A 14,765-nucleotide genomic window follows, 5' to 3' on the forward strand; every position below is an offset into this window, starting at 1 on the left:
CTGGTGGTCCCCGAGCCCCCAGGTCTATGCTGTCCACAGCAGGGGGAATGGCCAACAAAAGTTGGGAGACAAGGGTCCCGACTAGGGTTAAGTCACAGAATAAGTACATGCCTAGCACCCCTCACTGTTGCACCCTAGGTACAGGCCTTTTCTGTCTAACCCTAGTTCCATATCCTTTTATTGTAAATTAGCTACAGCAGAAAGTAGGTTATGAGCTTAAAGGGGATAATTATAGACGCTTTTATGCTGTTTTCATTATAAATTCAAGAAGATACTCCTGTAAGGACCATTCCTACTTTTATTACATCACTTAACAAATTATTTTCTAATATGTTGAGATTGCCATGTATCTTTTGCTTGTCAAATTAACACTGTAATCAAACTTTGTAAGAGACAATATAGTGCTCTTTATTCATTCAGAGCTTAATCAAAGGAAGCCATGAAAAAAGTGCAAACAGAACAGACAGGATTCTCACTGGAGGATAAGCTTGGAAAAATTTTTTAATGCAGTCTTTAGGATTCCTGTAGCTGCTGGACTACAGCTCTAATCATATTTAATGGTTCATAACATACAGTACAGCAGAGTGTTTGGGGTTGTATGAATTCCAACAACATTTCCATAGAGTAACTCTGCTACATAAGGTATATATTCCCTAAAATGTATATTTTGCCTGAATAAGCAGCTGAAAATTTCTTATTCAAGTATATAAGAATCAGACGAGCCTATTCACACTGATCGGATGCCTGAGTGCAGTTTCAGTGCCTAGCTCCGCTGATTACTAATTTACTTTCTTAAATATTTACTTTTAACATTGATGTTTTTTTAATTGTCTTTCTCTTCTCTGTGACCTCAATATTTCTATTCCTACCCTGCTGTTCTGTCTATTCATCCATCTTTCTAATTCAACTCTGCTCCGGTTCCATCCTAATCTTTGTTTTCCTCTCCACATCATCATTTCTGCACCAGAAACACTTTTTTTTTACTTAAAAAAATACGTAAGAGTCCAGATTTTAACATTCAAATATCTGCTGACAAATAGTAATATCCTGTTAATATGTCATATCTCTATTTGTTTCCAAGGATTGCAGATTGTAAATTGTCTAAATGATCTGCATATATTGATGTGTGTTTGTTTTTTCAAAAGGAGCACTTGGCTTGAAAACTATAATGAAATATTATGTTTTTTATGGCTTTGATTCAGATGAAGATGTGGCCAATATCATTACTCAGATAGCAGATGGAGATGCAGCCAGTGCAATTACTCAGATGGACGTTAAAATGACTTTTTATTAAGAAACATTTTAGAAAGTAATATAGGCATTTGTTTGTGTTAGACTGGTTCATTATCTACCTATAGATTTTGGTACATTAGTTAAAGGGGATATACACATTCTTTGGCTAATGTCCAGAATGCTTTTTTAGGACAGTATACTGTACATAATTCAGCCAGTGAAAAGTACCCATGATCACCTTCCATGATTTTCATTCATTTGAATATGCAATTTCAGGACTTGAGAGCATGTCCCATTTAAGTGATTGGCAGTTATGGAAAGCAATCAACGGTTCTTCCAAATGGCTGAAAAATGACCTGTTTAATATCAGCCTAAAACTCTTCCATTTTTTTCGTGTAGCTCTCCAAAGTAGGTATGCTAAACTTAATTATAAATTAAATAGATAGGCAGGATTTATCAGTAAGAATAATCCCTGCCAAATGTAGATCAGTCCTTTTTCCTTTATTTAACATAGGTACGTTAATATTCATTTAACACTAACCTCTGTTAATCTTTATTAACATATCAGGATGGGTGTTTAATACCTTGGGTGTACACAGAACACACAGAAATCTAATTGGAAGATTCTCTTATATTAAGTTGACTGTTGGCCCTGCAGAGCTGGTAAAATGTTTTATTAAACAACGATGCTTTAAAAATCCAACCCTAGTTTTAGTGGACTACTTTGTGCATGCTTTAACCCTTGATAATATGAAAGAGCATGTTGGAAATTACAATTTAGCAATATTTAGGATGAGCCTCATAAAATCGATCATAAAAGATTTAGCTCTCATTTAATTAACTATGTACTACTATAGAAACATTAGTTTGTTCTTGTATCATCAGGTAAACAATAAAATGTTAACATAAGCATGTATTACCACTATTCAGAAAGGTGCTTCTATTCATCCATGCAAGGGAAAAACTTGCCATTGCAAATGATTTACCAAAATGGACTTTTATTCTATTATAAAAATTACCCAAATGGGTTAATTACTGTAGTTTGTTTTAATCTCATGTAGGGGAGAAGAGAAATCCTTTCCCTGCTTTTCTGTCTGTGACATTATTCAGCCCAGTAACAGGCTGGAGAGCGACCTGATTGGCTGGACACCGCAGTGCATCCTGGGAGGAGAGGGTGTGCCAGACTGTGAAGCTGTGTGTGTAGGCCCTGCTGGATCTGTGTGTGTAGGCCGTGTGATTGAGTCTAACACGTGCTGTGGAGAAAGGTTCAAAAGGGAGAAAAGTCCTGCAAGAGCTGCTGGATCTGTGAGGTCTGCAGGAGTGCAGAAAGAGGCTGTCTGATCCTGCCACGCTGCTAAAGCTTCAGAGGAGGAAAGTGCCATTGGTGAGAGTGATTCTGGAGAAGAGTTATTTGTGATTCCAATGTGATCTGCCTCTGAGAGAAATCGCTGAGTAAATCCCTTGAAGAGAGGATTTGCCACAGTACTGAGCCTAACAGGAAGACAGGCCTTGTGTAATTTTGCCTGCTACGTGGGAAGCTGCTATTTTCCAAGGGAAAAGGTACTCTGGGAAAGGTAGCGCTACCGGGGGAATAAGAGCTCTGGGGAAAGGGACATTGCATTTTGAACTGTGTGCTTTTTAACCCTTCCAGACAAGTGGGACTGTGATACTATACGAACTGTGTTTGAACAGATAGTTAAAATCTAATAGGGATTTAGCTAGTGTCCCTTGTATTCCCATACAGGCGTGACTTTTGTATTAGTTACTACTTTACAGTTTATATAAAGTTAAATATTGTTATCTGCAAAGTGTGTGTTTATTATTTCCTAGGGGATTCCTCTGAGGTAAGTTCCTCAGTGCTCCCTAGGTGGAGGCACTGCGCTGTGATTCCCAGTTCCCAGTACTTTTCGACTTGCAAAAGGGACTCAGGGCCCCTGAATTGCCAAGGAAGCTATTATTTAAAGGGACAGTAACCAAATTAGCGTTACATTTTGGAGGCACTGCTGAGATGTCGACTGGGAAGCTGGGGATGTTTGATGAAAATATGTCTGCCTTTGAAACTCCACAAAGTGTTCGCCAATGGTGTACTGCATTGGGACTTAACCCTCGAAAGGTTGCCGCAGTTGGGCCCATGGTGCCCAGAGTGAAGGAAGAATTTATTTATCAAGTTCTGGATGGGGAACAGATTTTTTACCGCCCAAGGGTGGCTGCGTCACGGCGGGATTCTGCCGGGGTCCTATTGAATGTTCTTATAGACAGCCCCAGAGAGATAGATCGTGACCGTATTCCCCCTGATATTGATGCTGAAAGTGAAGGGCCCTGGAAGATTGTTCTGCCTGATATGTCTGATGACGCAGATGAGTTAACTTCCCAGGGTGATGCCCTTACTACCCAGTATGCAGTGAAGGCACCGGAGAGTGTGCAGCTGAACAAGACGTTGTTTGATTCGCCAGCTGAAAAGAGTCACATAAAGAGATGTCCATCCTGTGAGAGCGTGGTCTCCAAGGGGAGTCACCATTGTTCTGGTGGCCGGCTGGATACCCCAGAGATTGTGAGCGCGTTGGGACAACTTACTGACCAACTGACACAGCTAGCCTGGAATGGTAATTTTAAGAGACTTAAAGTGTTTTCAGGTACCAATCCTGTACCCTCCGGTGAAGAGTCCTTTGAGAGTTGGAGAGACTCCACTGTTGTGTCCGTGAGAGATTGGACTGGGCCCGAGACTACTATGACAAGGAAGATCCTTGAGAGTCTTCGCAGCCCTGCCGTGGATGTTGTTAAGTCCTATATGGTTGGTCACCCCGATGCTACTTCGGGTGATCTGATTGAAGTCCTGGAGGTAACGTTTGGCCCTGTAGAGAGTGCTACAGAGATGCTCTATCGCTTCCACTCTACCTCCCAGAAAGAGAAGGAAGATTTGTCTGCTTATCTTGTGCGGCTAGAACAAGGCCTGAGATTGCTAGTGAGCCGCGGTGCAATTACAGACGATGAAATGGATTCTATGAGAATTCGCCAATTGAAAAGAGGAACCCTGAATAGTGACCCTGTTGCCATGACAATTAGAGCACACTACCAGGATAAGCTACCCCCTGGGTATGTTGCTCTGATGGAGAGAGTTCGGCGAGAGGAGGCTGATGCCTATGTGAGGGTCAAACGGAGTTCCACTGCAGGGCATACAGAGAAATCCCCTGCTGAAGCAAAACTGGCAGAAGAGAACAAGAAACTTCGCAAAGAGTTGGAGGACTTAAAAGCTCAATTGTCTGAGAGAGCCAAACCCCCAGCTGAAACTAAGAGAGTTCCTACGTGTTACCGGTGTGGAAAGCTTGGCCACATCCAGTCAAACTGCCCTGTTCCTGATGAAGGTGAAACCCAATCTGCACTGTGTAAAGTACGCCGTAGGCGTAGAAGATTCCATGGAAGATGTTACAAGTGCCAGGTGATGGGTCATCAGGCCCGAAGTTGTAAGACTTACAAAAATTCCACCATTCAGAAGTCTTATTATGAGCCTTCTGTCTGTGAGAGTGACTCCCCTGAAGAGGATAGGGTGTTGAGTCGAGAGAAGACTACTGTGGTGAACCCTATTGGCATGAAGGTGGTCCCTGAAACCTTTGATACCCCCGATAGATCTAAAGTACTGGGTCTGGGTAAGCGCAGGTCTCCAGGTAAGGCCAATGTTAGGGTCCCAGGAAACAATAGTGATAAAGACATTTTTGACTGTTTTGCTGTCCAGGCATGCCAGGGCATACGGCAAGCGAGGACGTTGCCGATTTGTCCAAGGGGAGAATGTAGGGGAGAAGAGAAATCCTTTCCCTGCTTTTCTGTCTGTGACATTATTCAGCCCAGTAACAGGCTGGAGAGCGACCTGATTGGCTGGACACCGCAGTGCATCCTGGGAGGAGAGGGTGTGCCAGACTGTGAAGCTGTGTGTGTAGGCCCTGCTGGATCTGTGTGTGTAGGCCGTGTGATTGAGTCTAACACGTGCTGTGGAGAAAGGTTCAAAAGGGAGAAAAGTCCTGCAAGAGCTGCTGGATCTGTGAGGTCTGCAGGAGTGCAGAAAGAGGCTGTCTGATCCTGCCACGCTGCTAAAGCTTCAGAGGAGGAAAGTGCCATTGGTGAGAGTGATTCTGGAGAAGAGTTATTTGTGATTCCAATGTGATCTGCCTCTGAGAGAAATCGCTGAGTAAATCCCTTGAAGAGAGGATTTGCCACAGTACTGAGCCTAACAGGAAGACAGGCCTTGTGTAATTTTGCCTGCTACGTGGGAAGCTGCTATTTTCCAAGGGAAAAGGTACTCTGGGAAAGGTAGCGCTACCGGGGGAATAAGAGCTCTGGGGAAAGGGACATTGCATTTTGAACTGTGTGCTTTTTAACCCTTCCAGACAAGTGGGACTGTGATACTATACGAACTGTGTTTGAACAGATAGTTAAAATCTAATAGGGATTTAGCTAGTGTCCCTTGTATTCCCATACAGGCGTGACTTTTGTATTAGTTACTACTTTACAGTTTATATAAAGTTAAATATTGTTATCTGCAAAGTGTGTGTTTATTATTTCCTAGGGGATTCCTCTGAGGTAAGTTCCTCAGTGCTCCCTAGGTGGAGGCACTGCGCTGTGATTCCCAGTTCCCAGTACTTTTCGACTTGCAAAAGGGACTCAGGGCCCCTGAATTGCCAAGGAAGCTATTATTTAAAGGGACAGTAACCAAATTAGCGTTACACTCATCAATAGCCATTTAAAGATATGTTAAAAAATGTTTTATAACCTGTGTATTTAACAATTTTGATGTGTGAAACTGATGTATTGGTAATTCTAATTGTTGGGCTTTAATGTTTTAAAGAAAAGCAATAAAATAAATACATAATACAAAAAATATATAATAATGAAGCAAGACAACATTTACTAAAAGTAAAACTTTATTGTCTAGAGAAAAGTACTCTGGAAACCATGTGCTAATGAACCATGACTGCATACATGCAATGAAGCTGAACATAACAGTAGTTTATAAAAAAAAAAAAAAAATCATTAATTATGAGTATGGTACAAAATGAATTATCTTCTATTGTATAGAAGTCCTACAATCCATTTCTTGATAGAATGCATAGAGACAAAGGAAGGCAGTATCACTTAGGGCTGGTGGTAAAAAAGATGGGCCCTGGAAATGCAAGAAGACTAGGACCCTTCTCTGAAGGGGCTATACATTACATAAATCAAGGTTGACTATTTAGAAACTGTTTTTAATGTTGGGCTACAACTCCCTCCATATTCTGTGAATCACAGTTTAACAACACCTAAAGCACTGAATGATTGACATCTGTGATTTATGTAGAGACAATATCTAAAAAGTGTTACCCATTATACTATGTAATTTGTATTTAATCTGCATTTTGCCACCACAAATTAATTTAGCATTTTACCCCACCCTGATTTGGGGCTCTGGGGCAAATGCCTTTTCAGCTCTACCTAAGCAAGAACCTGGTATCTAAAAGGTAGAGGTGTTAAGCAGATGTGGTTATAAAAATAAATTGCTTCTAAAGTATATCATGGAACAAGTCTTATTCCAGACTCCCTTGCATTCCAAACAACAAAATCCCAAGTGCAAACATTTTAAGAGTTGGAATAACCAAACCACAATTAAATGTACAAAATTAATCTCTTCAGAATAATGAAATCTAGTTTACAGTACACAATTATAACATAATTCACAATAATGGGCCAACAGAATCCAAGACCCATGCAGCAACATTTAAATCATGTTCCAGCTCTAAACATTTTTTAGTTACATTTAAAAAAAAAATAACCACATTAAATCTGTTTACAGTACTACATGCACAATCATTCAATGATTACACATTAATGAAATTAATCCATTCATGCTAGAAAAGCCTTCCTCACACTATAAAAAAACACATAAAAAGTTCAGATATATCCTTAGCTGAGTTATTGCATCGAAAATAGGACACAGGGGGAAAAGATTTTGGATAAGGAATAACTATTTTTAACTGTGCTTAAACTGCACATAAGGAATTTGTAAACACATAATATTGGTTCATTGTTTTACTAAAGAAGCATTCACCTCTGACATATAACGTACCTCTTCATTATCTTTTTATACAACTCGTTTATCAGATGCACTATTACGTCACTGTTACTTCAGCAACATTTTGAAACATATTTCCTTTAGATAAAAATGCATACAACATTCTGGGCTCTTAATTTATTACAAAAATAAAAGATATAATAAGTGGCTGGCAAAATTCCCTGAACGTTATTCCAGAAATATTTACCTCAGTTCCTTGAACTACACATTTACATTAGTATCTTCCCAGAAAATAGCCACAGAAGCATGTGATTTATAGGCTTTATCATGCTTCATGACTCAGGACACCACTAGAACATGGCTATACTATAAGGCATTTTATGAGACATATGCCTTTCACTAACATCTTTTCCTGACTGGCTGCATACTCACAATGATGATTCTTTTGTCAGACCCACATCGCATGCCACATTAGACAACCAAGCTTCAAGCAACCCCAAGCCTTAACACATATACATACAATATCTTAAAATATTATTTAATATTGCACCAGCAAAAAAGGAAGTAATTCAAAGGGTGCTTCTACCAGCTGGGTTACCAAATAGTTTACCAGGCACTAATGTCTTACTTCAGTAATGAAATTGATATTTTCACATTTAAGGTGCCTTTACTTTAAAATTATTTCACAAATAGACAGAGGGAAAATATTAGAGATTAATATAAAAGGTTCTGCAATACTTAATAAAAGTCTCACACAAATAATGATGTTGTTGGAATGTTCTAGAGGTCCCAAGATCCTGAAGATCCTGGGTCTGGTGGGAAAGAAGACTCTAAGACTCTCAAGGCTCATGGAAGTGGTCAACTATTTTTACATTTTGAGTCACTGTAGTATTTGGGATTTGACATCCACAATTAAATGTTTGGGCAATTTAGAAATGATGCAATAGGCCCATTGTGGAATCTTAATGTTGCTTTTAGGTCATTTTTAATAAGGCACGTGAGCGAACAATTTATTTACATAAGCACAATTTTCTTAAACAGAAGAAGAAATGGGGCAAGTAAAAAATGCTAGTCATATTGAGAAAACATCCAGGTGTCTTTCTCCAGAATTGTTGTAAAAGTTTCCTAACAGTCAAACAATTATTTAAGTTAATTTCTAAAATCACTGTAAGAAATCTCTCGTCTTATACATAGTAGGCTGACATTAATTGCTCAGTCATAAAACAACATTGCTCACCCAAATATTTCACTTTTTGGGCAAACTGAAAACACATAAGTTGTCTTAGATATACATTCTAAAGAAATATTGTACGAGTCATTTAAGACTGTAAAAATTTGTATGAGCTACTTAAATATCAAAGCGATTCTCCCTCGCCATATCAAAGTACATCAAAAATGTTTGTTAAATCTCATTTGAGAGAATTTAGTACCAATTCCACTCTTAAAATGTGCCTTCTGGTAATTCATCAACGTTGACTAGATCTCTAAATCATCAGGTCGTGGTCTGCTACTAGCATGACTGCTTGCTCTACTAGATGGTCTTTGGTCCAATATAGTCAGTGGCTGCATTTCATGTCCTGGTGCCATTTTCTTAGTATTCTGATGTTCATCAGAAAAATCAAATGGCTGTGCATGAGTGTTAGAAATTGTGCTTCCAGCCTGTCCCATCCTGTTTTGTTCTGCACTGTAATTTGCCCAATTTTGTTCACTTGCTTGCTTGTTATAATTGCGGCAGGAAGAAGGATTTCTTTCTCCAGTAACAAGCTTGTAACCAGGTGGAGACATGGGAGCTGTTGGAGAAGAACAGCCATTAAAATAGGCATATTTAGGGGAGCCACATTCCTTTCCAGAAATCACAGCATCATTTGTTGCAGAAAATGGGTCTTTTTTCCCTTTGATGCCATCTTTGATACTTTTGTAGGTGACATAGAATAACTCGATGATATTTAGGGCAAGAGAAACTATAGATACGATCAACATAAACCAGATAAAAATGGTTTTCTCTGTGGGTCGAGAAAGAAAACAGTCCACTTGATGTGGGCAGGGATCTCTTTTGCATGTATAGATGGCACTTAAGCTAAACCCATACATGTACCATTGAATGATAATGAAGCCAACTTCAAATACTGATTTAAACAAAATGCTGATGATGTAGGTGCGAAGCAGTCCACCTCGCATCTTGACTTTTCCATGCTCTTCAAGGCCATATTTGAATTTCTTTATTTCGATTTGTTTAAGGTGCATGTCTACATTACCACCTTCGTTCTGAACCATTTTAAGTTCTTCTTCTTTCCTGTTCAGCTTCTCTTCTTTTCTCATCAAGTAAAAAACGTGGGCTAAATAAAGCAGGGTCGGTGTTGAGACAAATATGATCTGAAGTACCCAGAAACGCACATGAGATATAGGGAATGACTTATCATAGCAAACATTCTCACAACCTGGTTGCTGAGTATTGCAGACAAATGCTGATTGTTCATCGCCCCAGGCTGACTCCACTGCTGTCCCTAATAAAAGGATTCGAAATATGAATAGGACAGACAGCCACACCTTCCCTCCTGCAGTGGAATAGGCTTGAACTTTGTCAAGAAGTCTTCCTAAGGCACTCCAGTCACCCATGCTCAAAAGTGGTTACCTAAAATACCAATAAAGGTACAGGTAAGCATGATAAATGGAATTATTAGCATACACAAAATATAACCATAAAGTATTAATTCATATTTTTGATATTGAAATACTTATACCAGAGAAAGGACTCCATAGATATGAAGAGTGTGAAGAATACATGAACAATGGAAAACGTAGAGGCTTATTTATTATTTTTTTTTTGTTTGATCAATGAAAAAATGTAAGAGAGAAAGCTAACATTATAGAGCACAAGAAAAAAAAAGAGCAAGGGAAGAGTGGCAAAAAGGAGTGGCAGAGATGAACATAGAATAAAAATGAACAAAGAAAGAAGCAAAAGTGAGAAAGAGAAGGGCACTAAACCCTAGCAATAAGCATGTTAGATAACAACAAGGTTAACTAGGTAGTGCCAGTAAGCAGGGGTTTTGTTTATTGGTTAATACTTTGGCCTCTGCCATTTAATTTGGCATAGAAGTGTTGGAAAGCTATGGGGCACAATGGATGAGTTTTCAAAGGTTTGACACCCATTTACCCTAGGCCTGTAGCTCATTAATTAACATTATAACTGGTTTACATATACTGTATGAATGCCAGGGCGACATCTTAAATATAGTAAGGTTTCCAAATCATCCAAAGAGTGTTTGTTTTAATACATTATCACCATCAATTAAAGGAATTGCAAAGTCAAACGTAAAAACTTGCTTGCTCATACGTGCACTTGCAAGGGTTAACTAAATGGGTGGTGATGTCTCCAATGAGATGTTATTCTGCATATTGCTTGCTCATTTATAGCTGTAGTGACAGTCAAGAGGCATGAATTGCCTTCCTCTAGCTAAAAACAACTTTCTCTTTTTATATGCAGTGGGCTCCTGTCAGAGAATTGTCATGTACCAGTTGCTTTTACTTTCCTCAGGGAAAGCACTGTTGAAATAGAAATAATTAACATAAATTCTTTTTTATAAAAAAAAATTGAAACTATGCTAAAGTATGAATTAGGAAAGGCTACAGGTAAAAACACAGATCAATAGACAGAATTTCCTTAAATATTTAATATAATGTTTCATATAATACTAGAATACTAGCAAACATATTTGTAAGTATGAGCACACATGAAATTTTCCACCAAAGATAATATATAATTAGTTAAAAAGCTAACATTCTCTAATACAGTGATGGCAACTATGTATAGACTTTAGAACATGATAGATAGACAGACAGAAATAAATGATAGACAGATGATAGAGACAGTTAGATGGAGAGATAGATGATAGATAGATAGATAGATAGATAGATAGATAGATAGATAGATAGATAGATAGATAGATAGATAGATAGATTGATAGATGATAGACAGCTAGATAGATGATAGACAGCTAGATATAGCATATTCGTTTTGTAAACTCATAATTTTTTTGGAATTTTGGAAGTTCTTTTTACATTAAAGCCAAATATATAGGTTTAAGGATGTTGAGTTACTGAGGTCTGACAGTTTTATTGAAAAATAGAACAATGTGATGTTTCGGAGACATATTCCTGTCACAGAAAAGGAAAGGTTATTGTTCTGTTGGACATGTGCCCAGCTATTCATTTCTTGTTTAACCTTCTGCTCAGCAGCACAGTTTTAACAGAAGAGAAATGCAAAGTTCATATAGTCATTGTCAGAATTTGTGCCCATGATATTCATTTTCTGGGGAGATAATCTTTCAGCTGTGTTAGATGTTTGAGAAGCAATTTGATTCTGTGGCAAGGAACACAGCAGGCTTGCTAAAGCATCGTTTTCATTCACAAAGAGGAGAAATGCTGAGTAGTGCAAGAACATTTTCGCCAGTCCTGTGTGGTTTCTTTTTTAAATTAAATGGAACAGTCAGATGATGCAAAGGTTCCTTAAGAAGTGGATAGAGTTCAAACACTGGGGAATATTGTGATGGCTCAAAGCAAAGAACTTTGCATGCTGTTTCATGTTTTGCGTGTCCATCCTTAACTTAAAGCCATAACCTAGTTTACTGTAATGCTGAAGGTCTTTACACTATTCTACAGCAGGCTGTTTAAGTTAGTGGCACTGGTTTGCAAACTTTCCCAATTACTTCAATGTGGGATGTTGTCTAAAATTAGCCTTTATAAATATTTCAGAGTTTATAGACTGATTCTGCAATGTAAGGCTGGATGCTGCTGGCCTGCAGCTGTGCCACATACATCTTATGCAAAATCAGCAGATATATTGTGTATTTCAGAGGATTCAATGTTTTTTCAGAAAAAAAAGCTGACCATGGTTAAATATATGTCAGGACTACCATCAAAAACCCACTTTTACCACCAGACCCCCATGCAACATCTGGGCCAACTGTGCCATACTGAAAGGTACTAAATCTGTGATAAGGCCCCAGCAAAGGCTGAACTCTCCGCTGCCTGTTCAATTGTCTAGATTATTACTGTTTCAACAAATAAAATGTAAAATGGTACATGGCTAGGCAAATTATAAAAAACAGAGATTACTTAGAGAGGTGTAAGATTTCCAAAGAAATATTTGTAGTGCAGTTGGAGTGTATGTGCAACAAACTGGTTGAAACATATTTGTTACTAGTCCAGTAAGAGGCACAGGGAATTGTGCTGATGGTACTCTGAAGTGTGTAGCCAGAACACACCATGTAAGTGGCAGTATGTGGGCACAATGAATGTGGGGGTATTCTTGCACTACCTGAACATAGTTCACAGGGAGACAGAGTGCTGTGCTCTGCACCTTGAACCAGATGTGCTACAAAAGAGCATCAGGAACAGGAGCTCTGCAACTGCACTGTAGGCAAGTACTATTATGTTTGCGCCCATCAGTGAAAAATTAACTTAATCCCTGTGATTGTAAAGGAGCTCTTGAGTGGCATTAATTTTACCATTGGAGCTGTTTCAGACTATATTGTTCAGCCTTCTCTGCTATTTAATATAGTTGTGGTAGGCTGGGAGTTACAGTTTCACAAGAGCTGGTATGGCTCCTAATACTGATGGCTGGTCAACGTGCACTCATATTGTATGACCTAACAAAGTCTGTTTTAGGAAATGTTAAATATGCTATAATCCATAGGCTCTGTCACCTCTTAATCATACTGCTCTCTTATTTCATGGATCGTGAGGTGCCATGGAGAGAAGCCAATATTTACATTTCAAGATTTCAGAGGAAAAACATTTGATAAACACAGCAAAGGGCAAGATTTCAGTAGTACAAAAGCAACTTGTGCTGTCCAGATGTTATAATGGCAGTATATGGTAGTGATAATTCCTCCACATAGTATGTCTCTGATTCCTAAATAAAAACCAGGAGTTATAAAGGAAAGAAACCTGGTTCTCCTCTAAAGCCACACGGCCCACAAGTGCATCACACTCTGCTGCATTCTCTAGAGAGAAAAAGAACCCTTATCTCACTTCTTCTGCGCAACTAGTCTGTTAGGGGGATAGGGATTGACACAACACTTGAGTCATTCTGGGGCAAAGTGATGGCTCACTGGAAAACATTATGTTACAATGAGTGGAACATATATGGAGCCTCATCCGATGGATTGTATCAGCTTTTTTTTTAAATATAGCCTAAAGCTTACTAGAAAAAATTTGCATAAAATTTCAAGTATTGCATGCTTTAGGTGATTATAATCAGGATAACAAATTCCCACACTACAAGCATTCCTTTAGAAATTGATTTTGAAGGTTGAAAGACACAAAAATGCCTCAGTAATATGGGTATCATATTATGTTCCTGGGGACACCTGCAGACATTATACTTTTCCTATACAGGTCCTGTGAAATAGCTAGCTTGCAAGAGGCTGCAGTACATAATCACTCTTTTTATGCAACAGCCAAAGCCATTCTATAATTAAAATGGTCTGTAGCCTGTGTCCGTTACATTTCCACATATTCCCAACCCTACATACAGTAGCTCATGTGCAGCAATTCATTTTATCTATTACACTCCTAACACTCAGTGGTGCAAGAGGTAATCTGTGCATTAGAGCGAGGTGTCAGCAATTAGAAAAGGAACGAGCAGCCACATAAGTGAATCTTGTGGAAAAATGAATGTTCTATGTTCCAAAAAAATGTTTCACTTCCTTGTTAAAGTGTTTCCATGTAACCACAATTGATAACACATTCATAATACTGTCATTCAGCATTTAGTCAGTCACAACAGGTCTAATACTTGCAGAAAAATTCTCCGGAAACACAACAATATAAAAAAAGACAACAGTTCCTTAATATACACAACTTGTGTAAAAGTGATAGCGTATGAAGCAAAGTTCTGTTTTATGAAGTAATGGAAATATCAGAACACACAGCAAAAATATAAAACCTTTAATTTCGACATTGGGGAAAACCACTAAACTGGTAATGTTCTGCAATCTGTCTTTTTTACAGATTCAACACTATTCTCTGCATATGATTAACTGTTACACAGTTATGTCTCTTTCCCTTAATGAACTAGGTAAAGATAAAAAGGATTTAGACATACATTACCTTGCAGATCCAAAATGGAAAAAAAATCCCAAGTTCCAGGCAGTTCTTGAAAACTAAAAGGAGCAAGTCTAAAGGACAGGCACTTGGACCTGTCTTTTTAAAGTTTAAAAGCTTGTTGCTTTCTGCTGACTTCCTCCTCCTACTGAAGTTGTTAAAAGTTTTTTTTTCCCTACTTCAGCCTCTGCATCAAGGCTTTTAAAAAGTTTGCAAACCACAACTCCGCCTTCAGGGTGGACAGAGAAGGGAGGAGAGGAAAAGATCTTGGATGCAGAGAGGGAGAGAGAGAATATATAAAATTAAATGTTATGAGAGCTCAGTAAGGTATAATATATGGTGTGACTGAAATGTTTAAGAACCTTAATGAGAAATGCAGCATACAGCA

The 14,765-nt window shown here is 38.5% G+C and overlaps 1 protein-coding gene across 1 annotated transcript; it reads right to left on the reverse strand.

Annotated features, from left to right (window-relative positions):
- Positions 1–6,128: 6,128 nt before the first annotated feature.
- On the reverse strand, positions 6,129–14,509 carry gja1.L (gap junction protein alpha 1 L homeolog). Its single transcript, NM_001085660.1, is given in 2 exon segments — positions 6,129–9,902; positions 14,384–14,509. A coding segment is annotated over 1 exon segment (1,140 nt). The 5' UTR covers positions 9,887–9,902; positions 14,384–14,509; the 3' UTR covers positions 6,129–8,746.
- Positions 14,510–14,765: the final 256 nt, after the last annotated feature.

Source organism: Xenopus laevis, chromosome 5L, assembly GCF_017654675.1.
Source record: "Xenopus laevis strain J_2021 chromosome 5L, Xenopus_laevis_v10.1, whole genome shotgun sequence".
In the NCBI taxonomy this organism is placed as follows: Eukaryota; Metazoa; Chordata; class Amphibia; order Anura; family Pipidae; genus Xenopus; species Xenopus laevis.